We start from the raw sequence: 23,686 nt of genomic DNA, 5'->3' as shown, positions 1-23,686 counted from the left end.
GCACCCCTGGGCCACCCCGTCTCCCCAGCCAGGGTGTCCACTTCTCCCTGTCCCTCCCTCTCTGGTAAACAGGCGTGGAGGCGACCCAGCCAACTTCGGGAATAACCTACCTACCTTCCTGACAAAAATGAACCCACAGCTGCCTTTCCGCCCAAGCCCCAGACAAGGACACCCTCTGAGCCCCTTTGGGAGAAATGATGCGGGATCAAGGCCCATGGTTCCCTGATGCCTGCCCTCCTCCCAGCGCCACCCCACCCCAAACTCCCCAAGAGGAGACGAGAGAATGGCTCCCCTCCTCCCCTCTCCCAGACTGCCCCCCAGGCCCCCGCCCGCAATCCCGCAAAGCTGTTTGGAAAGAGTCACATGAGTTGAGAGGCTGGTCCAAACAGGGACTCGGGATGCTGGCGGCCACAGCCCCTCACTTGGGGCTGCTAGGCTGGGGGTAATCCTCCTCCGAGGGGGGCGCAAGTTTTAAATCAGGGCCGAAGGGCTTGTCTCCGCGGGGGAAGACCTTCTGGTGCTGCAAAAAGTCCCTGTTGTCAGGGGAATCCTGCTGCTCCTTGGGCTCCGGCTGCGCGCCGGGATTGGGGTTCCTCACGCTGCCCACAAAGAGGGGCAGGCTTGTGCTGTCCTCGAGGATGAAGAAGAGGAAGGGGCGGTTCACGCTGAAGGAGGAGAGGGACATGCGGGACATGGCCGTGCTGGTTGTCGCGGCCGCCTCCACGCCGGCCTCTCTGAGCTCCAGTGTGGACTGATGCTGCACGCTGGACACCACCAGGCTCTGGTCTGAGATCCCACGCAGGTCCGGGGCCTGGAACAGTTCCTGCAGGCCTGCCCAGGCCAGGAGATGGCTGGTCAGAGCTGCCTTCTGCCCCATACGCTGCATGGACCTGCCTGGGAGGGTGTCTGGCATCCCGGCCAGGGAACGCCTTGAACCCACAGACTGCCGGTTAACTCCTATTTAACCTTCATGTATCAGCTTAAAGGTTCCTTCCTCCGGGAAGCCTTCCCTGAGCCCCTGCCCCGAAGTCCAGACAGATGCCTTTTCGATATTTCCCTGGGTGGACTAGAGAGAAGCCCTCTGTCTTATCACTTACGCTGAATTGTAAGTACCTGATTCCTCCTCTGCCGACCCCGTGAGACTGAGCTCTTTGTACCTGGTGGGCTCCTCGTGCCTCTTGCAGGAGAGCCAGCGAGGCTCACCTGCCACCCCTGGCTCTCCACCCAGGATTCTTTGCGATGCTCAGTCTTGGGCACAGCAGGTCCTCATTCCCTTGCCCCACCCCCTGCCCAGGACAGAGAGTCCGAGGGTGCATATCAAACCCTCTCACCTCCCTAAGCCCCAGAAAAGGCCAGGACACAAGTCTAGCTCTGACTCAGACCTGCCGGCTGGGGGCTTCCTCCTTACCCACCCCGTCCAGCTGAGCCGGGAGCTGTCCCATGCCCGGCCTCCTTACCCAGCTGGCTGAGGATGGCCACCAGGTCCATTTGGTATTTCAGATGCAGCTTAGGCAGCTGGACCTTGGTGGGCCTCTCCCGCAGCAAGGGCTGGTGCAGGATGCCCCAGCTCAGGTTAGCCAGCACCTGGGACACGTTCCACTCAAAATGGGTTGGCATGATGACCACAAAGCTCATGTTGTTCTTAAAGGGGAAATGAGCCACCTACAGACAAGGCAAGGAGACAGCATGAGGACCAGGAAGCACCCAGGCCGAGGGGGGGACCGGGCCAGCATCGCTCATGAGACAGTCCACCCTTCACAGGTGTATGTGGGGTCTCCCTGTGCCTCCACTTCCTCACCTGTGGAGTAACCTACCTGCACACACTGCAGGCTGACATGTGACGGAAAGAGATGAGCTTTTAAAGCTTCTGGCCGAGTGTCTGCACATAGGTGGCGCTCACTCAGTAACTGGTAGTTTTCTCTCTCCTCCCCTGCTGCCAGCTAGCCCGTGACTCAGGGTGAGGAACCCCCTGTGTCCGCCTCTCACTTCCATGCGTACAATGGACCAGGTTGCCCTAGCGGAGGAGCCGCTGCCAAGGGTGGTACCCTATCCACTCCTCTCTCCTCCAACAGTGACTTTGCCTGGCTGTGTATTTATACTGTGATTTGGGGTAAGATCTCATGTGAACAGAGTTTCCGCAGCTAAAGAAGTGTGAAAATCACTGGGCTCCATGGGCCCTGGTGGATGTGACTCCTCGGGCTCCAGGCAGAGCACCCAGGGGGCAGGACCCCTGCGGCGGGAGGGGAGTGCCAGTGTCTGGCTACCCGGGCCAGCCCGCAGAGGGCGGGCGAGACAAGAGGAAGACCAAGGAGGGCCAAGGATGGAGACAGAAGGGTGAAGGAAGTGTGGGTAGGACACAGCCTGGCGGGAAAGAGAAGCAGGAATAGGACTGGTGGGGAGGTGAACGAGATGGACCACGTGTCAGGGGGAACCGGAGAGAAGCTGGAACACTGCTCCAAGGGCCTGCCTCGCCCACAGCCCCTCTCAGAAGCGGCCTTGTGAAACTAACCAACACTGCCGTCTCAGCCACAGCCGACTGGCCCAGGGATCAGCCACTTAGGCCAAGGGGACCATGTTTAGGCTGGAAGCAAGGGAGGCTGCACCTGAGATAGCTTGACATAGCACTCTCTCTAATCAGAATGTTCCATCAGGATGCTGACAAATCCATCCCAATCAGATCCTCCCTTCCAAGGAGCACCGTGTGAGAGCTCAGGTTGCATCTCCCAGGTTTCAGGGTGCTGAGGCCCTGTGCTGCCCCACAACCCATGGGTCCTTGTAATAAACCCCCATAACCAAAGATCACCTGGGACTCAACTCAGTGTCCCTTCCTCAAAGAAGGCTCCCTGACCACTCTAGCTAAAATACCTTTCCCCCCACTATCTGAAATTATCCTGTTGATTTATGTTTGCTCGTGCACTGTGTGTCTTCCCTCCCCAGAGCAGGGATCTGGTTTCCTTGTGCTCCACTAAACCCGCAGTGCCTGGAGCCTCAGTTTCCCCGGATGGGGGCACAGCAAGACCTTTCAGAGCCACCTGCCCCAGCGACGTGACTGCAAGGAAGGTGGGGCACACCCCTGACCCCTGTGCCTGTTCCACAGGTGCCCACTCCCTTCTCCACCTCCCAGCACCCAAGCCCAGGCTGGGGAGTCAAGGGTGACCTGGATCTCAGGCTGCTCCAGCAGAAACCAGCGCAGCGGGTACGTGCGGGCTTGCATCATGTCCACCGGCACCGTGAACTGCTCGTCCAGGTGGAAAGTGTCTCTCTGCGTGAGATCCGGATCGAACTTCCTCCTCCAGAAGCCTGAATCCAGCAGAGGGCAGGGGCCATATAGACTGGGACCAAGGTAGATTCTACCCCACCAGTCTCTTCCCCATCCCACCCAGAACCCATTTAAGGGATGAAAGGTGGAGGCTGAGGTGCCAGGGGGTGCTGTGCCAGGTGATACCCAGGTAATCTGAGGTCTGCTCCCTGGAGCGATTGCAGAACCTGGGCTTGCGTTCTCCCCTGCCCTGCCATGTTCCCAGGAACCTCCCCTAGGTCTTTTAAGACTCGGTTTCCTCCTAGGGAACTCTCTCCACAACAGCCCCATCCAGTTCCTGGGCCTCCGCCCTGCCACACCATTACCTGTCTCCTACCCTCCCGGCCCAGGCCTGGGGAGGAAGAGGGACCCTCAGAAAAAAGCGTGCCTACGGGGCAGGGGTAGGGTCTGCGGGCAGGGACCCGAGAAGGGGAGGAGCGCACCCTGGAAGTGGATGGCATTGAGGAGAAGCAACACTGTGTCATCTGGCAGATCTGAGAGGAAATCCTCAATCTTCCCCTCTGTGGCCTCCTTCACCCATTGGTTGATGTTTGCCAGGTCATCCCTCTTCCTTCCCGTCAGGCTCATGGGCTTTGCACCAAAGAGCTGTTCTGATTGTTCCACGAAGTCCTCTTTGATGGGAAATCCTACACAGAAGGGCCCACAGGCTGTTGCCTGGACTTGGGCCCCACAACCACCTGTGCTCCGACTGGCTGCCTGAGCCCACACCCGTCTCCCTCACCCCTGTCCACCCCAGGGCACAGCCTAGGGAGTGTCTGCCATCAGCACCTACCTTTCTGCAGGTACATTCTGGCAGCCAATCGGAAAGCCCCAGGGCCCAGGTCCTGGCAGAGGCGGCTGAGCAGGTGGGGGAGGCAGGGCCCTGAGTCCACGTGCAGCACCTGCTGCAGCCTCTGCAGCGTTTGGTTCTGAGCACCTGGAGGGGACACAGCAGCTGTGGTCCTTCCCGCCCCCACTGCCCTCTCCCAACCCTCTTGAATACCTACAGTGAACATGCCCACGAGACCGCACTTTCTCCTCCCGTATCCTGAACTGGTCTGAGGGACAGGACTCCCAAGTTTACTTTCATCTCTGCTGCTGCCAATCTGGGCAACCTCATCCTATTGCCTTCCCTCTCTGGGGAAGGTCCCACAGTGAGACCCTCCAGTCCAACGGAGACATTGTACCTATCATATTCTTGCACAAAAATCACCAGAAGCACATCCTGGGCCCAATCCCTGGGATTCTCATTCACAGAGACTGGAGTCTGCATTTTTACCAAACATCCAAGTGACCCTGATGGAGGAAGCACCTGCTCGTAAACTCTGGGGTAGGTAATGAGTTCCTACTGGCCTCCCAGCTCTGCTGGTCTGGACAGGTGCTCCCACAGTACCTAGTGCCAGGTGAGACAGTGCCAGGGCCACACTCAGAGGCGACAGGATCAGGTTGGGCCTGGTGGAGCTTTGGGCCACCAGGGAGAAGAGGTCTGTGGTGAAGGCCATAATGGCCTGGGCCAGCCTGCGGGTCTGCTCCGGGTTTGGGGACCCCTTGCAGTCTCCTGGGGCCTTCTTTGGGGCAGTCTGGCCACCAGGCTCCTGCAGGGACAGATTAGGGGTCAGTGGGGTCAAGGGGTCAGCTCCAGGTTCTGTGTTGAAGATCTCCTTCAAAGCGCCTGTGCTGGGGACAGCAGGGCCTTGTCCCAGTCCAGACATGCGCAATGGCATTCAGGGGACTAGGTCCCTTCCTCTGGTCCCTCCCACCCTCTCCCTTCAGGCCTCAGCCTCACTGCCACCCTCCCCCCATTTCCTTGCCCCTGCTGATGGCCCTCCTCCCTCAGGCCCCGCCCACTCTTCCCCAGCCCCACCTGGTTGTACCTGGTTGCCCAACTTGAGGAGGGAAAGTAGGGGTAGCTTCTGCTGGGTCTGCCCGCTCATCAGCTGAAGAAAGGAGGAAGCAGATGGAGAGCAACCCTTCCCGCAGGTCTCCCCACCCTGCACCAGCCACAGGCGAGGCCCCCTGGGGCCTTCCTCCCTGCCGTGCCTCTCTCTCCCCAGTACCTGCAGGCCCAAGGGCTCCATGGTGCTCACAGGAGAGAACTGTTGAGAAAGGGACGAGGAGAGGCGAGGGAACCCCTAAAGCCAAGACCTCCCTCGACCCTGCCCCCCTCCTCTTTCCCCGAGACCCCTGGCCTCTCCCGCAGCCGCCTCCCCGCCCCACCCAGACCGCGGCCCAGGCTCACCGCTGAGCAGGGGCTTTGCAGGCAGGACAAGCTGAGCACCAGGAGCCCCCAGAGCAGCGCCATGTTCCTGTGCGGGATGGGAAGCCTCCGTTCCTTCCTGGCGCCCACACCCGCCCCGCCGTGGAATCCCACCCTCACGGTCACGGGCAGCCAAAGTCCTGAGCCATCACCAAGGAGGGGACAGCGACAGCGGCAGCACACACGCCCAAAGCACAGCACTCTGAGCGGTGAATTGCTTGAACTCCTCCCTGAATTGCTTTTTCCCCTTTGTGTTTTCTGGTTGTTCACTTTTCATGCACTGAAAATGTTCTTGTTCATAGGGGGAAAATATTACCCAAACAAAAAAAAAGTCCCCATTCTTCAAGACCTGGTGTTGTGAGTCAGACCTGGGTTTGAATCCAGGCTGTGCCTCTTGGCAGAGGACGTAGGACATCTCCCTTAACCCCTCTGGGCTTTGCCTCATCTTGTAAAATGGTGGCGAAAGTCCCTACCTGTACCCGTGTGTATTGCGGGGACCAACCTAAGTCAGTCTTCGTGAGCCCTGACAACACGGCCTGGCACTCAGCAATGGCTGTTGTCAGTCTAGCCCAAGGGCCCTCTTCTGGGAGGCCTGCCCTGAAGCCTCCTCCGTACTGGGGCTCCCACCCCAGAGCTCCTATCCAACTGGCTGTCCATCGGCCCACCTTTTCTGGCTGGTCTGCTCTCTCCCACAAGGGTGGACAGGACTGTGGTCTCAGCAGGGGTGGTGGGCTGGGCCAGAGACTGGCCTTGTTGACCCAACAGCAGAGCCCAATGAATGACTCTGGCCAGAGCCACCTTTGGACTTATGGAAAACACAGGACCTGGCCCCCTCTCTGCCCCAGGCTGGCTCCGGGAAGCCAGGCTGGCGGGCGGGGATGGGCAGGTCTTGGTCCGGCCTCGGAGCAGGTCTCACACACACCCACCCTGCCCCCATCTCAAGCACCCTTCTATCACCCCTGGCCCCATCCGCATCCCACACAAGGACCCTTGGCCAGGGCCCTGATCTCCAACCTGGGCTTTTGAATCTTCCTGCCAAGAAAACGCTTCCAGTCTTTCACTTCCCAGAGGGACTCCCCCCAGAACCTTCACCCTGGCTCCTCATCACCCCAGGAGGTGGGGAAGGGACAGGCCTCCTGAATAAACTCAGCCCAGACCCCCTCGGCAAGGTGGGCAGCTCCAGGCCAAGCCACCCATCTTACCTCGGCAGGCTCCTCGCTGCTGCACACGATGTCCCTCTGGCCCCACTTGGGTGCTCCCCACGCTCTGCCCGGGTTCCAGCCAGCCCAGCTGAGCCCTCCCCTCCCACCAGGACCTTTGCTCTCAGCCAACCCCTGTTCCAATTGCTTTCTCTTCTGGTAAATATTGACCTGCACATCCGGTTAAACATTGATATTGGGACCAAAAACCCCTTTCCCACCAAGGCATCTAATACTGGGACAGCTACCTGGAACCCCCGTAGATGTGGGTCCCACTTGAGCCTAGAGAAAGGAGGTTCAGGAGACGGTCGATGAGGCTGTCCTCAGCCGGAGGGCAGATCCAGGAAGGACAGGGGCCTTCCAGTGACCCCGTGAAGTGAGAGGTTATCCCTGTCTTAGTCAGGCTCAGAGAAGCTGTGTGACCTGCCCAAGGACACAGAGCTGGGCTCAGAGTTACATCCAGGTTCCTACTTCCAATGCCCTTTCCTCTCCCCCATAACTGCCTCCCCCTCCCAAGAGGAGGGAAGCGGAAGCTGCAAGAGACGACGCAGGGAACCCAGGATAGGATGCCCATCCTCAACCCTCACGTGCCCAGGCTCCTGGTTGGATGCCTGCAGCCTGGATCCAGAAGGCAGGGGTGGGGAGAGAAAAGATGCGGAGGGATACAGCCTCTCCCAGCACCCTACTTCATCGGGAGCAATACCTCCTTACACTTCTCAAGGGTGAGCGTTCTGGAAACTGGCCTGGGGCTGCACGAACCAGAAGCCCTGTACCCTGTACCGCCTGAAGAACAGAGATCAGGCTGCCTCCCCACCTCCTCCCCCTCTCCTCACTGTCCCGGAAGCTGCAGGGTTTCAACTTTTCCCCACCCTAGCACCGTCATCAAGAAAAGCCTCACTCAGGGACCTCCCTGGTGGTCCAGGGGTTGGGGCTCCGTGCTTCCACTGCACGGCCGAAAAAAAAGAGAAGCCTCACTCGGTTCCACGGCTCTTCCAAAGAATTTATTGATCCTATTTACAACTATTGCAAATCGTGAGAAGGCAGCAGAGGCCCAGCCTCAGACCTCATCTCTGCTCCAGAATGTGAGGACCCGGGGATGCCTGGGTCTCCCTGTCCCCTGGAGGAGGGAGACCTGAGATGCAGAGATGATCCTTCTTGCCCCTTCTTTCAGGGTCTCGGACCTGCTCCCCCAGGGGCTCTGGACCCAGGGGCTGTCTCATCAGCTCAAGGCACCAACACTGCGGTGACGGGTGGGCAGGCAAGGCATGGGGTCGCTCCTGGCAGGCACCACCGGGCCCAGTCCATCTTCTCTCCTTTGGTCCTGCCCTCTTTCTTCCCCTACTGGTCCCACACTGGGCGGGGCCTGGCTGGGAGGACACTTCAAGCCCCGCCCAAGGCCCCTAACTCCTGGACCATGGCCAGCCCTTAGAGGCTGAAGTCCCAGCACCATCAGTGTCCTGGACTGGGGTGGCGGCCCGGTCCTTGCAGGACAGGGGCAGAGAGAGCCCAGCAAGGGGTGCTGTGGCTGGAGGCTGGCTAGGCAGGGAGAGTCTCCCTTCCCCTTCCCAGAGCCTCCTGTCCCCATGTGGATGCAGAGGGCGGAGCTGGGGAGAAGAGAGGGCAGCGATGCTTTCCCCAGGCTCCCCCTCTTGCTTCCTGCTGGCCCGGTGGGGCAGCGTCGCCCCGAGCCATGAACGAGATCCCTTCTGGCAGCCTCAGTGGCTCTGGGGGTTCAGGAGCCCAGACCTCCACGCCACCTTAGCTGGCAGGCCATGTGGGTACCCGGGGCGTGGGGCCTGAGGCTTGCCAGGAGGGATGCGGCTGGGGAAACAAAGGTGAGGGATGGACTCCCGGAGGACGTGTGCCCACCTCCGCCTGGCCAGCTCTTGCCTCGGACTACGCCAGGAGGCGGATGACCCCGTTGTCTGAGCCCAGCAGGAGGTGGCGTTTGGTGGGCAGCAAGGCCAGGCTGGTGAGCGTGCCACGGAAGTTCTCAGAGCTGAGCTTGGTGGTGGCCTGGGAAGGCGGCTCAAGCAGGGAGCAGACGCCGATCTTGTTGGCCACGGTGCCGGTTACCACCTCGCTGCCGTACAAGTCGAAGGTGTGGATAGGGTCGGATGTTGACTTGTAGTGATGTGTGGGCTTCTGCTCCAGCTCCTTCCAGACAGTCAAGGAGTGGTCAGAGGAAGAGCTGACCAGGACACTGCCCTCCACCGCCTGCCCGGGGAGAGCAGAGCCTCAGCAGGGCCCAGGGTCTTCCTGTTTCCTCCCACAGTATCTCCCAGGAAGACAGGGCATCCTGAGTCGGGGACAGGCTGCCACCCTCCCACGTTATATTAACGTTAGTTAAAAGGAATATATTAAGTGTCATCAACCTAGTCATCATTATAATTTGGGCACTTACTACGTCAAGCATTGTATTAGGTATACTAAACGTCTTACCATGGTTAATCTTCATAACAACTCTAGGAGGAAGCTGTTGTCATTGTTCCCATTTTACAGAGGAAAACACTAAGGCTCAGGAAAGTTAAGTAATCATACAAGGTCACAGAACCAATAAGTGGCAGAGCCAGGATTAACACCCAGGCTGACCCCAGAGACCTCCTGATGCTTTCTTGGAAAGTCAGAATTTAGAGGCACCCAGAACCCAGGATCCCCTGGGGGGGCCCTGGAGGGAACCAGGGGCTGCCTGCCCCCAGCAGCGGCAGTGCATGTCCCCCTGGCTGCCACTCAGGATGGGGAGGGAGTCCCAGTTGCCTGGAAAAACCCTCCCACAAAGAGTCCTGTTCCTCCCCTCCTGCACCTCCCTGAGCAGTTCCCTGAGGTCTGTGATTGAAAATGGGCTGGGGGTGGAGGTGGGGGCAGGATTCCCATGCCCGATCCGCCCCTGCCCGCACCGGGACAGCCCAGCTGGGGGCATGGACTCTGCTCAGTGGTCTGGGGGCAGTAAACAGCCTCCCAGCTGAGCTTTATTTAACCTGACTGGGTCACGGACAGGGCCCGACCCCTGATCCTCCAAGCAAGACAAATATGGACAAGGGTTACTCATTAGAACATCACCAGGAAGCAGCAGGGTCAGCTCGGCCCCCCGGTTCCACCCAGAGGCCAGCCTCCTGCCGAGGCCCCCGTGGTGCAGCTGGCTCCTGACCCTCCCTGCCCATCAGTCCTCGGGCAAGTATAAGGGAGGTCAGCTGGAGCCTGTCCTGGGTGGGCTCTAAGCAGAGGTGAGGGCTGGAGCAGTCAGCCAGGAGGGGAGGGGGACCAGGTCTGTCACCTTGATCTGCAGGATGTCCCCTTCATGGGCAGGCCAGCCACGCAGAACCAGGCCCGTACGGGTGTCCAGGAGCACCATGAAGCCCGAGGAGAAGCCGGCCACCACACTCCGGCCGCTGGGGCTGACAGCCAGGGAGCGGACAAGTCCAGGGTTCAGCCCGCCGCTCAGGCGGAACTCATGCTGCGTGCAGAGGAAGACAAGCTGAGGCGCCACCGCCTGCTCCCACCCGCATCTCCCCGAGGTCCAGCTCATCCCCAACCCACACAGCTGGAAGGCCTGAGCCTCGTCCCCCATCCAGGGGGGGCTCCCCAAATCCCGGGCCAGAGTCCCCCCCACCCCACGGTTTGCTGCTGCGTGTGATCCGTCACCAAAGAGAAACTCTGCCCTGGTCTCCTCTCTTCAGGGGTCTCTCCTCCCTGCCAGGCACCCAGGCCAGGGCTCAGGGAACAGGATGCCCCTGACCTGCAGGCCAGGCTTCCGGCAGTCTACAAAGCGCAGGGTCGAGTCAGAGCTGGCCATGGTGATGCTGGTGTGGGGGGCGGGCATGACAGCCACAGCGGTCAGGGGCACCCGGCTGTCCGACGGCTCCACCATGCGAAGGGTCTTCCCTGGGAAGGAAAGGCACGGTGGATCTGGGTCCCAGCCACTGATGGAAGAGCCCCGACTCCTCGTATCCCCCCAACCCACCCCGTACCTGTCTCCCACATCCCAGGAAACCTCAATAAATGCTGCTAAAGATGTTTCTTGACCCTCCCACCTTCCTACTTCCATGGCCAAGCCAGGCCGCTCTCTTCACACAGCAACCCCACCGAAAGCTACCTCCCCACCACCTACCTCAATGCTACTCTACCTCCTCACCCCCTGCTTTTTAACCTTATTTCTGCCTACAATGATGACAAAAAATAAGTGAGCAACTGTTTACCAACTAGGTACTACGTGCTCCACGTTAAGCCAAACCCCTATGCGTTATCTTCTAAAGCAGCTGTTCTGATTCCCATTTTGCAGATAGGAAAACTGATACTTCCAGCAGCAGAGTGACTTGCTCAAGGTCACTCGGCAAGTAAGTTGGCAGAGCTGATTCAAACTTGGGTATGACGGATTCCGAGTCTTAGACGCCCCTCTCTGTGGCCTCACTGGGTCACCCTCAACCTCGTACCATTACACCCCAACCCACCACCCTTGGTGAAGTACCAGACAGCAGCAACAGAACAGGCCTCACCTGGGCCCGCTCACCTGTGAAGGGGTCCCAGACGTGCACAGCCCCGTCACAGCTCACCACACACTGCGGGGCCTCAAGCTGGCCCACAAAGAAGACACTCTTGCGGTGCTGGGCATAGACGAGGCGTGAGGCTGTCTCACTGGTGCCGTCCCCAGAGTTGTAGAGGGGCCAGAGGCGCACGGTGCGGTCCTTGCTGCCACTCAGGAAGAAGTCCTCGCTGCTCAGGGGCACCACACACTTGACGGCCCCTGAGTGGCCGGGGAAGCTCTGCAGGCGGATCTGGTGGAAGTGAAAGTGGGCGTCCTGCTGGTTCACGCCGATCTCGTACTGCCAGTACGCCAGCCAGTTCCCACTCAGCCCGTGCGCGCTCCGCGGCAGCTCCCGCTTCAGCGCGTTGTCCTCGCTCTGGCTGCCGAGGTCCCCGCCACCCACCCCGGAGATGGGGCCCAGCGGGCCGGGGCTCTCAGGCTGGGAGTCATCGGGGATCTGGATGCGGTTCCCGACCAGGACGCTCCCAAAGGTCCCCGAGTGGCCGTCGTCCTGGGGGCAGCCCCCACCCTGGGGGTCCAACTCAGGGCCGGTGCTGGGTGCGGTGGGCTCCACGCTGGCAGGGCTGCGATTGCTTGGGCTGATGCTCTCCAGATACAGTCCTGCCAGCTCCCCCACCAGCTCGTGGTTGGGGATGATTTTCCGGATGATGTCACCTGGATGGGAGTGGGAGAGGTCCTGAGATTAGGGGAGATGGCAAGCGACTGCTACCACCCACCCAAGGGCTTGGGAACCACAGAAGGCAGGGTAGGTACTGTCTGTGCAACTCTAAGCAAGTAACTCTTCATCTCTGAGCCTGTTTCCTCCCCAGGAAAACGTGGATTCATTCCTTCAGTATGGACACATGAGCATCTTACACGTGTGCTGCGTGCCATGCTGGGCATCAGAAACAGAACGGTGAACAAGACAGGTCATGCCCTCCCTCCCACAGCCTAGATTTCAGTGGTGGGATGACAACATATCTGACCAGGGCTGTTCGTCCTATTCAGGGCAATGACACACGTAGACGCTTGGCACAGGGCCCAGCCTATACGGGAAGCTACGTGAACAGTGGGCTGCTCATTCCTCTCAGACAGCTGCTAAGACGTCAGTCCGGCAGCCTGACTCCCCTGCCTGCCCCAGGGACAGGCCAGGCTGCTCCCGTGCCTCCTTGCTGGCCAAAGCTCAATCCCTGTTTATACGTCACTGGGACTCAGGGGCCTAAGGCCAAATCCCTTTGCTCTGACCCAAAGAACTGTGCTTAACACCCACTCCTGACTCTAGGGGCTGGGGGAGCATGGGGCCCTCCCAGGGGAAGAGCTGTAGCCACAGAGGCTGGGAAGGGATGTGATGGGCCAGTACCCAACAGGCAGGAGAAGGGCACGTAGATTGTATACGCCATCTCCAAGGTGAACACCTTCTGCAGCTCATCCAGCAGGGTGGGGTCCACCAGCCGCAGCTGCCCATCGGAGAAGGCCACCTTTGGCAGCTGGCCCTCACTGCGGCCCATGGACTCCAGCTTCAGATCCTGTGGGCAGGAAGCCCGGGGAGTCAGAGGAGGCCACGGCCCCTGGCCAGCCCACCCCAGCCAGGTAGGTCTGCCCACCTGGTGCCGAAGCTCATGCAGCTGAGAGAAGATTTGAAAGAAGGTGGCCACGGGCTCGCTCAGGTGCTGCTGGACCATCTCCTGTCCGATGCGCAGGCAGATGAGGGCGATGAGGCTAATGGTTTTCATACACAAGACAGTCCGGGCCTGGGCTCCACTTGGGAACCTGGAAATAGAGCTTATAAGCTCCAGCCCCCGCTGACTCTGCAGGGCTTCCCCAGATCTATCCAAAGCTGTAAACGAAAGAAGCTATAAGACCAACTGGTCCAGACCAGATGAGGAAACGAAGGCACAAGGACAGGTGTGGCTTGCTCAGGGTCACCCAGCTGGGATGAGAACCAGGACTCCTGACGCCCCGCACCCCAGGTCACCCCCTCAGCTGGGCTGCTCCCCTGTGGGGTGGTGCAGGGCCCTACCCCGTGACGAGGGAAGTGAGGAAGCTGAGCACGGGCAGCAAGACCTCGTGGCTGATACGGGGCAGGATGTCCATGAGGGTGGTGTCTGAGAGGTACACGATGATCTTCTGGGTCAGAGTCACCGCTGCCAGCAGCCCCGCCTCCTTGCGGCTGTTCAGTCGACTGGGGCCTGAGGTACTACCCGGGGCCACCTAGGGCCACAGAGCAGATGAGGGCCAGGTTGCCTCACAGACCGCCGGGAACCCAAAGAGGTCCTGGGTCGGCCCTCAGGCTCCTCAGCCGCCCAGACCCCGGCTACCAAACGGTGACTGACCAGGTAGCTGATGTAGGGCAGGTACTGGTAGGTGAGGACGGGCTCCCCGTACAGGTGGGCGACGTGGAGGAGGCAGCTGAGCACGGGTCCCGATACTATATCGCCCAATATTGGTCTCTTCTGGTAGATGTTGCCCACACTCAGCGGAGGGCTCTCGCCACTGCTCACGGTGAACTGCTGCCGGGTGGGCCCTGCCAAGGAAGGGTCAGCAGCCTTGAGCAGCTAGTGGAAGGCAGGAGGGAGGTGGGCCTTCAGGGACTGCGGTGGCCACTCCTGCTCACTCTAGCTTGGGGTCTCCCCATGCCTCACCCAAGGAAGGAAGGAGCTTACAGACCGGGACCCAGGACCGGGCCAGGAGGTGGTCCGACATGAAAAGTGGGAAGGATCCGCTACAGGGGGCCGAAGATGGGCAAAGGGCTGGAGGAAGCCCCATCCCCGGCCTTACCAACATAACACGACGTCAGCAGGCGGAGCAGGTTCCGGGCCACGTGGCGAGAGGCCACGGTGGGGCCGAGCTTGGCGGACAGCCAGCGGACCATCTTGCAGGCCGTATCTGCAGGGCGGGAGCAGGCCCTGAGCTCATCAGATAACGGCGGCTCACTACTCCCCCACCCCACCCCACGGACCCCGCCTAGCCGACGCGGAGGCCAACTCTGCCCAGGAGCCCAGCCAGCTCCTGGCCACCCCACGCCACCACCCTCCCTTTAGCAGCGGCAGAGCTGGCCTGTGGGAGTCTGGCTTTGGGGCTGCTCCAGGCACCTCTACTCGGGCATACCCTGCAGGAAGGTGACCCTTTCAGTGAATCTCCCCCAGCTCCGAAATCAGGCCCTGGCTACCACCCCCTCTGGCCTCTTCCCCTTCCGCTTCTCTTCACTCTCTCAGTCTAACCACACTGGCCTTTCACAGATTCTTTAATGGAACCGTGACAGCCTCAGAGCCTCGCACATGCTGTTCCCTCTGCCTGGAATGCTCTTCCCACCGCAAAGCCTGCCATTTTTGCCCAGCTACCTCCTCCTCATTGAACCTCAGCAGGCCCTACTTCCAAGGAAGCCTTCTCTGACCCCTGAAAATGAGATCTAAGCCCATGTTATATTCTCTCATGGTAGCCAGCCACGTTGTTTGTAGCACTAACAGAACTCGTGCTTACGGAAGACTGCCTACAGCACGGACGTGAGCTCCAGGAGGGCAGGCCCATGGCTCTGCTGCATGTGGATCTGCTCGACCCACTGCTTGGCACAGGGCAGGGGCTCCGCACACGGTGACTCTCAGACCGACATCTCCAGGCCTGAGGACTCACCGAGAAGGATCTCCTGCTCCTTGCCCTCCGACCGCTCGGTCAGCGGCTCCTCTTCTTCCTCCCCGTCGGCCCCGCCGTCACCGGCCACAACCGTGTCCATGGACAGCACCGTGTTGGACAGCGTGAGCTCAGATGCCTCGGGGACCTCATCTTGCTCCCCCTCCCCCTCCTCCAACACCACACAGCCTTCCTCCTCCTCCTCTTCCTCCTCGGAGCCCTCGCTTTGCTTCAAGTCCTGGCTGCTGTCACCTGACCTGAGGCTGCTCTTGTCCGCCGGGGCGCCCCCCTCGTCTGCCACGCGCTCCTCGCCCAGGGAGGCCTCGCTGGGGCTGCTCTTGTCACTCAGCCGGCCCAGGCTCACAGCCTCAGCCTCCTGGGGCTGAGGGGACTCGGCCACGTAGAGCCCGGCCTGGAAGTCCTCCGTCTCAGGCAGGTCGGCCTGGTCATGGAAGCTGACGCCAGACGTGTAGTCCAGGAGCCCCAGGCCCGAGGAGGCAGCAGGCTGCCCATCCATCTGGATCTCCTCCCCAAAGGCACAGGAGCTAGGCCTGGCCCCCGGGAGCCCACTTTCCTCATCCTCTGCAGCCCCCGCCAGGCCCTTGCTTTCCTCCTGGGAGGCCTCCACACCCGCCAGCACCTGCAGGACGTGGGGCAGCAGGTGGACGAGAAAGGCCTGCAGGCCCAGCCGCACCATTAGCTGGGCCACAAAGCAGTCGGTGTACAGGTAGAAGCGCCCGTGGAGCCGGCAGGGGCTCTCGTAGGCACCAATGAGAGGCTTCAGTAGGTACTTGTTAGCATTTTTGGGGCCCAGTGCCTTGGCGACAGGTTCAAATAGGTACCAGGCCGTATACACGGCTGTGTGCTCCTCAGACATGAGTGACAGCACAAAAGGCAGCAAGATCTCCAGGCCCTCGGGGGTGATGTCACCCAAAACTGCACCCAGTTGCTGCCACAGAGCAAAGACCAGCTCCCGCCCCTGGGCCTCGTCCTCCACGCGCCTTGCCTGGTACAAGAGGATGAACTTGTGCAGCGCGGGGAAGTACGGAGGGAAGGGAACCACGGAGCTGAAGGGGCTGAGGAGCTGGGCCGGGCCGGGCGGGGGCAATCCCTGGGAGACGGGCCTGTACTCAAACAGCGGGTCCAGCTTGCCCCTCCCTGCAACCACGGGGCCTTGACGGCCACTGAGCTGCAGGAGCGTGTCCAGCACGGGCTGCAGAGACACAGGGACCTCCTTGGGATGGCGTGTGCAGAGCCCCCGAACAGCCTCGAAGCGTACCCACAAAGGCGCATCAGGCTGCAGTGTCCGGACCCTGGCGGCAAACACCATCTCAGCCAACAGGACACCCAGTGCCTGCATGTCCCGATGGAAGAGGTCCCGCAGCTGCACGGCTCGCTGGACCTGGGGCTGCTGAGGCACCTCCAAGCGGCCCCCCAGGCCTTTGGTCAAGAAGTTGCCCAGTTTCTCCAACTCTTCCAGAGCCTGCAGAGGACTGAAGCCCTCCGGAAGAAGAATCTTGCCCTCCTCACCTTCCCCGGGGCCTACCCCAGCAGCTTTGTTCCGGCGGCCTGGTCGAGAGGCTGAGGCCCCTGAGAAAGGCAGGAGGCCTGGAGGGGCTTGACTAGAAGAGGAGGAGGAGGAGGAAGAGGGGCCCAGCTGGTCACCTGCCTTCCCAGTGAGGGAGATGGAATCCAGAGCTTCTGTGGCCTGCTCCAAGTCATCTTCCCCCACCACGGGCCTGTCCCTGGCCCAGGCAGCCTCATGGGGAGTGGCCTCCAAAACCGGCCTGCCCGTTCCATTCGTAAGCTGTGCTGGGAAGTCCTCCCGGCCCGTGCTCTCCTGGATGGTCTGGAACAACAGCCTGGGGATGAGTGGAGGTTCAGGGGCAAGGGCAGGGGCCCCGGCCAGGCGCCGGGGGTGCGGCTGATCGAAGAGCTGCACCACGCCGTAGCTGGTCAGGTGCGTGTGGGCGTCCACCAGGTGCAGACACACATTCTTCTCCTTCACGGCCTCCTTGCCCTGGAGTTTGTAGCCGAAGGTGAGGTCAATCCAGTGGTGTAGGTCCTGGGACACCTCTCGGCTCTCCAGCAGCGCCCGGTGGGCAGCCACGAACTCCTGGCTGGAGCTGCACCAGGCCGGCACGTCCAGGTCGGGCATGTCAGGGTGGATGGAGCAGAAGATGGAGGGATCGGTGTAGAACTCGGGGATGCACTCATCAGGTGTCCAGCTCTGCATACGCTCCATGCTTGCGGGATACTCATGGGGCTCCCACTGCGCCCGCACATGTCCACAGAGCACCGACCGGGGTGTGCGCCGAGCCTTGTACACATAGTATGTGATGTCAGAAAGCACATCAGAGATGTGGTGAGGAACGTGCGGTGGCTCCCCACCCCCACCCCCCGCGCCACCTGCCACAAACGCCTGCCGCGTCATCTCATACGTGAAGTCCAGCTGTTTATCCCCCTTGTTGAGGCGGAACTTGGACTTGCGCAGGTCTCGGAAGCGCCCCCGGGGCGTGGTGAAGTCCACCACCCAGGGCAGCACTGGGTGGTAGTTGGGGTCCCCCTGCCGCCGACCTGCCAACCGATTCAGCTGCATGAGGTAGTGGAAGTTGCTGATGCGGCCATGGACCCAGTCTAGCACGAGGTCCCTAAGTTCCTCCTGGCAGGTGGGACACCCAGGTCCCCCTCCTCCCTCCTCTCCAGGCTCAATGCCTGCCCCATTTCTTGCTACAGAGATCTCCTCCTTCTCATCCTCTTTGAGCTTCTCGTAAGCACTCAAGTCCAGCCGTAGCTCACTGCAAAGCTTCTCATCCACAGCGATGTGGTGCAAAGATAGGGCCCCACAGGCCAGTCCCTGGCGGTGACAGCCATCCATGGCCCTCAGCACGCGGAATAGAATGAAGAGCACCTTGGCTTGGCTGTTGGTCAGCTTGGCAGGGCTGAAGGTGACCACATCATGCAGGGAGAACTGCACATAGGGGTGCACCACATACAACATCTCTGGTGACTCCAACAGAGCCTCAGCTCTCAGAAGACTGGGAGAGGCAGGGTTGCCCCGAGGAGGACAGGGGCTATCTCTGGCATGTGATGGGCACTGGGTAGCTTCGCCCACTGGCAGGAAGGGGCAACCATAGACCCTCTGCAGAGCTTGTCGTACTGAGTCCAGGGCAGGGACACCTGCAGGGGCAGGGCTATGACTGTAGGGCTGCCCATAAGTGTGATACGCATGGCGCCACAGGTTGCGATAATTCTGGGCAGCCACATCCTGCATGAAGCGAGTGAGGGTCTCCGGGCTGCCGGACCCCTCCTCAAAAGGCAGGGAGCCCAGCGGGTAAGAGAGCCTCTGTTTCCGCAGCCCGTGGACCTCCACACGCGTCCAACCGGGGGGCAGCCTCTGCACGGAGCGTTGCAGGAGAGTTCTGACTTCCGCTTCGCCCAGGCCTTCAGCGCGGGGACACGGTCCCAGGGGCAGCCGGCGCTCGCGGAGGCTGGCCAGCCAGCGCGGAGGCACTAGGGCCACCACGTGGGTGCCCCCCGGGGCTGGAGCCAGCTGCCGGGCATCGATGTTCAGGTCTCTCTCCACGCTCCGGAGCAGCTCCTCCATGTCGGGGCTCGGGGGCGGCGACCAGCCCTCGGCCTCGGTGGTAAGAGCGACTTCCCGCCCCCTGCTCCCCTGGTCCATCCCCTCCTGGCCGCCTAGGGGCGGCGCGGGGCTGAGCCCGGCCACGGCCCTCCTCGCCACAGCTTCCGGGGTGCCAAGCCGGGTGGGTGGGGATGGGCGAGGGACAGGGGCTGGGACGGAGGAGGCGGGGGTGGGCCGGGGACAGAGGGGGCGCTGGGGCGCACTTACCCCTCAGCAAGGTCCTGCACTCCGGGAGCGGCAGGGCGGGGGATGCGGGACGCCAGCGCCGGGCTCAACTGTGACGGGTCAGCTGACGCTGCTCACGTGATCGCCCCGGCACGGAAACAACCGCACGTGGCTCGACTGGTCCGGGGAACCCCGCCTCCCGCCCGCGCCACCGCCCGGCCGGCCTCGGCGCCCTCCCTCCCAGCGCTCTGCTGGGCCCGGTGGCGGATTCGCTTCCTCGGGGTGAAAGGGGCAGGGGAGGGGGATACTGAGCGACCCACGGGATTTCCCCTCCCCTCCCTACTTCCTCCTTCATGTGCTGGGTCGCGGACCTAGGGAGGCTTTCCCTAGAGATGGCACACTTTAAGTAGCTGATCATCCCTGCCACCACCCCACCTCCCTCTGGTTTTACAGAGAAGAAACCCGGAGCCGAGATGGGACTTTTGACATAAGTCCCTTCACCGCCTCCATGCTGCCTACCAAAAAAAAGAGCTTTTAGTTTTCCAAAATATTTCATCAGTAACATTCCATTTGGCCCTCACAACACTCAGTGAGGTAGGAGGGACGGTTACTATTTATATTTTACAGGTGAAAACCAAGAGCCTCCAAAGAGGCTTGTCCAAGGGGCAGAATGGAGACTTAGAAGGTGGTGCACAGATCCTTTTCCCTGGAGTCCTCCCCACTGACAGACCTCTTAACGCCTTTTTTTTTTTTTTTTTTTTTTGATTCTGGGCAGTCTTGGGGAGAGAAGAGGCCCAGGCTCAAAGGCCTGGAGTTCGTGGGAGGAAATGTTTCCCCAAGACTTCCTGTTGAAGATCTGCCTCTGCTTTGCTACAGAGCCTGCCTGCTGTGGTCAGAGCCTTGCAGATGCCACGGTGGCTGGGGGGAGGGTGCAGCACGGACAGGGAGCGGAAACCAGTGAGCTGGCACCAAAACTACAGGACTGCTTCAAGGGGTCTCGGTTCTGACTCATTTGCAGGATAGACAGGCCGATGTCTGCGGCGAACCCACTGTCTGTTTTTTGAGTCCCACTCCTAGAAGGAGAGTTTGCCTCATGTAGGAGTCTGGCGTGGAGATGTGGGAGCTCCATAAAGGCACTTAAGAAAAAAATAAAGTCCTAATTAGACAGGAGACAGGAATGGCTCAGCCATGATCTAGTTCCATCTATCTTTCTTGAAGGGGCAGCTGGAGCCCCTGATGTGCTTGGTCACATGACCTTGGGCAGTAATAACTTACAACCACCGTTTTTTTTTAAAATTTATTTACTTTTCATTTTTGGCTGCATTGGGTCTTCCTTGCCGCACATGCGCTTTTTTCTAGTTGCGGCGAGTGGGGGCTACTCTTCGTTGCGGTGTGTGGGCTTCTCATTGCTGTGGCTTCTCTTGTTACGGAGCACGGGGCTCTAGGCGCACGGGCTTCAGTAGTTGTGACACACAGGCTCTAGAGCACAGGCTCAGTAGTTGTGGTGCACAGGCTCAGTAGTTGTGGCGCACGGGCTTAGTTGCTCCGCAGCACATGGGATCTTCCCGGACCAGGAATCAAACCCGTGTCCCCTGCATTGGCAGGCAGATTCCCAACCACTGAGCCACCAGGGAAGTCCCACAACCACCCCTTATGAGCGCTGATTAGGAGCCAGGCATCGTGCTAAGCACTTTGCATACTTTGATTTGTTTAGCTCTCACCACAACCCCTTTTACGAAGATAGCTTTAGATCCCTTTTAGGATGAGGAAGCTGACTACCTTAGGTAACTTGCTTAGGTCACATAGCTAAGAAGTGGTAGACCAGGATTCAAACCCAGGCCTATCTCATTCTAAAACCAATGTTCTTCGTACTCCTTGGCCATGCAGTATTTGTTTTGTTTTTAAAATTTTATTGCAGTACAGTTGATTTACAATGTTGTTTTAGTTTCAGGTGTACAGCAAAGTGGTTCAGTTATACACATACATATATTCATTCTCTTTCAGATTCTTTTCCATATAGGTAATTACAGAATACTGAGTAGAGTTCCATGTGCTATACAGTAGGTCTTTGTTGATTATCTATTTTATATATATAATATATATATATAATCCCAAGCTCCTAATTTATCCCTCCCCTCCCTGACATTTCCCCTTTGGTAACCATCATGCACTATTGTTTTTTCACCAGGGAAATTAGGTGTTCCTTGACAATCTTGTATCCCCAACATTGGTCTGAGTACCTGAGACCAAAGGATGGTCTGGAGGTAGTGCCTGCTTTTTTTTTTTTTTTTTTTTAATACTTATTTATTTATTTGGCTGTGCCGGGTCTTAGTTGCAGCATGTAGGATCTTCGTTTTGGCATGTGGAATTTTTTTTTTTTTTTTTAGTTGTGGCATGCAGGATCTTTAGTTGCGGCATGCGGGATCTTTTAGTTGCGGCATGCGGATGTAGTTCCCTGAGCAGGGATCGAACCTGGGCCCCCTGAATTGGGAGCACAGAGTCTTAACCACTGGACCACCAGGGAAGTTCCTTTGTGCGTGCTTCTTAGTACCAATAAAATTTTGGTCTGCATGATCTTTGCTCTTCTCTCAGTTTACCTAGACTGAACAGGAGTTACTTTTTCTTTCTGCAAGTTTGTGCGTGCCCTGCCCTCTAGTGGTTTTGACTTGCAATGCAGCAATGACCTTGAGTGTAACTAACCTTATCTCTTACAATTCTTTCCATCCCTTAAACAGGGATGTTCTTGCAATACTGGGCACTGGTGCCCTAAGATTTCTGGGGTACTGACACCTTCCCCAGTCTGAGCCCTAAAACCATGGTTTTTCAAACTTTATTTGTACTTCTGATTGAGACGCTGGAATCTGAATTTTTTTTTTTTTTGGAATCTGAATTTTTAACAAGCACTAGATAATTCTGATGCAGGCAATCTGCAGTCCACATCTTGAGATATAATGTTCTGTAACAGCTCTATTCCCAAGTGCTCCCTGAATTCCAACCCAAGCACACTTGGGCTTTAGGGAATCGGGTACCAAATTAGTCACTCTCCTTCGCCAAACTCAGTATTGTGTTTCTGGGAAGTCATGGCTTGGAGGGTCAGGGAGGGAAGCTGCAGCAGCCCCAGTAGTCAGCGCATGCTGAGTGAGGTTAGCTCTTGCTGATCTGGCAAGGAGAAAAGTGAAGGAAGGTAGTGTTTAGTGCACCAACCGTAGGCCAGGTACTGTGCTAGGTGTTTTCAAACATATTCCTTTCTAAAACCCTACAATAAGCCATGAGTTTATTATTCATTCAATTTTGTAGATGAGGAAATTGAGGCTCAGAGATGTTAAGTATCTTCATCAAGCTTGCAGCTGGTAAGAGTTGGAATTTGAATCCAAGTTTGTCTAACTCAGTGGTTCTCAATTAGGGGCGATTTTGGCCCCCAGGGGACATTTGGTCATGTCTGGTGACAATTTTGGTTGTCGTGGGGGGGTGCTAAAGGCATCTAGTGGCCCGGGGATACCGCTAAACAAGCTACTATGTACAGGACAGCCGCCACAAGAAATTAGCCAGCCCAAAATGTCAATAGTGCTGTGATTGAGAAACCCTGGACTCAAAGCCTGTGCTTTTGCCCTATAGGGTGGGAGGGTGGGGACATGGAAAGTTAGAACAAAATGGGAAAGGGCCTACCCCAAGGGCCTTGGGTGAGAAGGGAATGGGACTTTTATGCTAAGGATAATGGAGAATGGGGGCAGCTGGTGAGATTTCTCTTTCTTCCAAGCTTGGCCAAGACCCTGCTCAGTTTCTCCCAACCTTGCCAAGTCAGTCCTGGGACTTCATACTAAGCTTGTCCTGGAGTGACCCCGACTCCCAGCTCAGGGCTGGGGCAAAATATTTACCTGGGTCTTCTGGCACAGGACTTCCCAGCCAAAGCCCCTGGTTCCTGGGGCCCTTGTGCTCCACCTGTAGCCCCTGGGAGGCTCCACATTAGCACCTTTGCAGTGGGGGGTGAAAGTGTAAAACATGGAGCCGTGAAGGGCCAGGTGGTGTCTATGAACAGTTAGAAGTGGAGTAATGGGCAAAGCCAGGAGGATTCCCTTAGCAGGACCCTCCCTGGGGAGGAACTTGAGCAGGAAGTAGGGGGCAGCTGGCCTGGGGAGCAGGGTTCTGACCCCGAGGAGGCTTGTTTCCACAGCCATTCCTCTTCTCTAGGTTTGGTCCGCAGCTTCACTGGACCTTCCCCAGTACCCATTCCTAGAGCACCCACACAGCCAGGCAGCCACCATTCTGGGCCTCCCCAGTACTGGCCTCCCAACTAGACCAGGGGAGGGCGGGTCTGAGCAGACAGTGCCGACAGGAAATACCTCTCGTTCCAGGCTCAGAGCCTCTGAGGAACTAACCAGCAGATTGGGGGAGGGAGGGGGGGAGAGAAGAGGGAGGGAGGAGAAGGGGGGGGCAGGGGAGGGAGACAGTCTTGGAGTGAGAGGGAAGAGGAAAGAACACTCAAGCAGGTCCCCCATATTTGGGGTTTCATCTCCTTCCTTCCCTCACCACCCATAGGGGGGTGGGGATAAAGGGATAAAGGGAGGGCAGAACTGGAGGAGGATGTGGTAACAGCTGATTCGTCCCCTGAGGTCACACTTCCCAACAATCAGCTGTTACTGGGGTGGAAGGCAGGAAGTTTCCTTAAAGGCACAATGTTCTGAACACTGGTTCGGCATTCTGGAGCTCCTAGGAGCCATAGCAATCACTTGGTGGAGCCCCTCTTTAATACGGAAGGAACTAGCTCACACTCCAGGCTGTTATCTTCACCCCGCCAATTGGGAGCTTATGGAAAAGTCATGGATCCCTCTCCACACATTCCTCTTTGGTGGTGGTGGTGGAGAGATGCGAGTGATTGAGGTGGGGTGGGTCTCAGACTTGCCCCTTTAACTAAGCGGTTCTGCAGCTTTTGCCAAGTCATTGGGTTCCTTTCCGTTTTCTGTTTTTTTTTTTT

The 23,686-nt window shown here is 58.8% G+C and overlaps 2 protein-coding genes across 6 annotated transcripts; both read right to left on the bottom strand.

Annotated features, from left to right (window-relative positions):
• Positions 1-309: 309 nt before the first annotated feature.
• On the bottom strand, positions 310-6,867 carry SERPINF2 (serpin family F member 2). 3 transcript variants are annotated; one of them, XM_068531040.1, is made up of 10 exons: positions 6,758-6,867; positions 5,538-5,604; positions 5,356-5,394; positions 5,173-5,235; positions 4,692-4,893; positions 4,092-4,235; positions 3,742-3,945; positions 3,158-3,300; positions 1,458-1,662; positions 310-831 (listed from the first exon to the last, which is right to left on the bottom strand). In XM_068531040.1, the coding sequence occupies exons 2-10, from the start codon at positions 5,598-5,600 to the stop codon at positions 419-421; spliced, it is 1,476 nt and encodes a 491-aa protein (XP_068387141.1). In that variant the 5' UTR covers positions 5,601-5,604; positions 6,758-6,867; the 3' UTR covers positions 310-418. The 3 variants fall into 3 exon arrangements, with proteins under 3 accessions (XP_068387141.1, XP_068387142.1, XP_068387143.1); XM_068531041.1 differs by lacking the exon at positions 6,758-6,867 and adding an exon at positions 6,221-6,241; XM_068531042.1 differs by lacking the exon at positions 5,356-5,394 and having other exon boundaries at positions 6,758-6,844.
• Positions 6,868-7,733: 866 nt separating this feature from the next.
• On the bottom strand, positions 7,734-18,834 carry WDR81 (WD repeat domain 81). 3 transcript variants are annotated; one of them, XM_068530200.1, is made up of 10 exons: positions 14,907-18,834; positions 14,055-14,162; positions 13,610-13,800; positions 13,297-13,487; positions 12,881-13,046; positions 12,637-12,802; positions 11,262-11,951; positions 10,491-10,636; positions 10,029-10,208; positions 7,734-8,971 (listed from the first exon to the last, which is right to left on the bottom strand). In XM_068530200.1, exons 1-10 carry the CDS (start codon positions 18,586-18,588, stop codon positions 8,651-8,653), a joined length of 5,841 nt encoding a protein of 1,946 aa, XP_068386301.1. In that variant the 5' UTR covers positions 18,589-18,834; the 3' UTR covers positions 7,734-8,650. The 3 variants fall into 3 exon arrangements, with proteins under 3 accessions (XP_068386301.1, XP_068386303.1, XP_068386302.1); XM_068530202.1 differs by having other exon boundaries at positions 18,757-18,811; XM_068530201.1 differs by lacking the exons at positions 7,734-8,971; positions 10,029-10,208 and having other exon boundaries at positions 10,497-10,636; positions 11,248-11,951.
• Between the last annotated feature and the right edge of the window lie 4,852 nt (positions 18,835-23,686).

The sequence above is a fragment of the Eschrichtius robustus genome, chromosome 20 (genome assembly GCF_028021215.1).
Source record: "Eschrichtius robustus isolate mEscRob2 chromosome 20, mEscRob2.pri, whole genome shotgun sequence".
Lineage (NCBI taxonomy): Eukaryota > Metazoa > Chordata > Mammalia > Artiodactyla > Eschrichtiidae > Eschrichtius > Eschrichtius robustus.
This window is presented reverse-complemented; position numbering and strand designations above follow the sequence as displayed.

Coding starts and splice junctions, on each gene's coding strand:
- SERPINF2 (XM_068531040.1), bottom strand. CDS start 5,600: ATGGCGCTGCTCTGGGGGCTCCTGGTGCTCAGCTTGTCCTGCCTGCAA. Junction 5,236..5,355: donor TGGAGCCCTTGGGCCTGCAG/GTACTGGGGAGA, acceptor TCCTTTCTTCAG/CTGATGAGCGGGCAGACCCA. Junction 1,663..3,157: donor TGGAGCAGCCTGAGATCCAG/GTCACCCTTGAC, acceptor CCTTGTCTGTAG/GTGGCTCATTTCCCCTTTAA.
- WDR81 (XM_068530200.1), bottom strand. CDS start 18,588: ATGGACCAGGGGAGCAGGGGGCGGGAAGTCGCTCTTACCACCGAGGCC. Junction 14,163..14,906: donor GGAGCAGGAGATCCTTCTCG/GTGAGTCCTCAG, acceptor CCCGCCCTGCAG/ATACGGCCTGCAAGATGGTC. Junction 13,488..13,609: donor TGCCCTACATCAGCTACCTG/GTCAGTCACCGT, acceptor CTGTGGCCCTAG/GTGGCCCCGGGTAGTACCTC.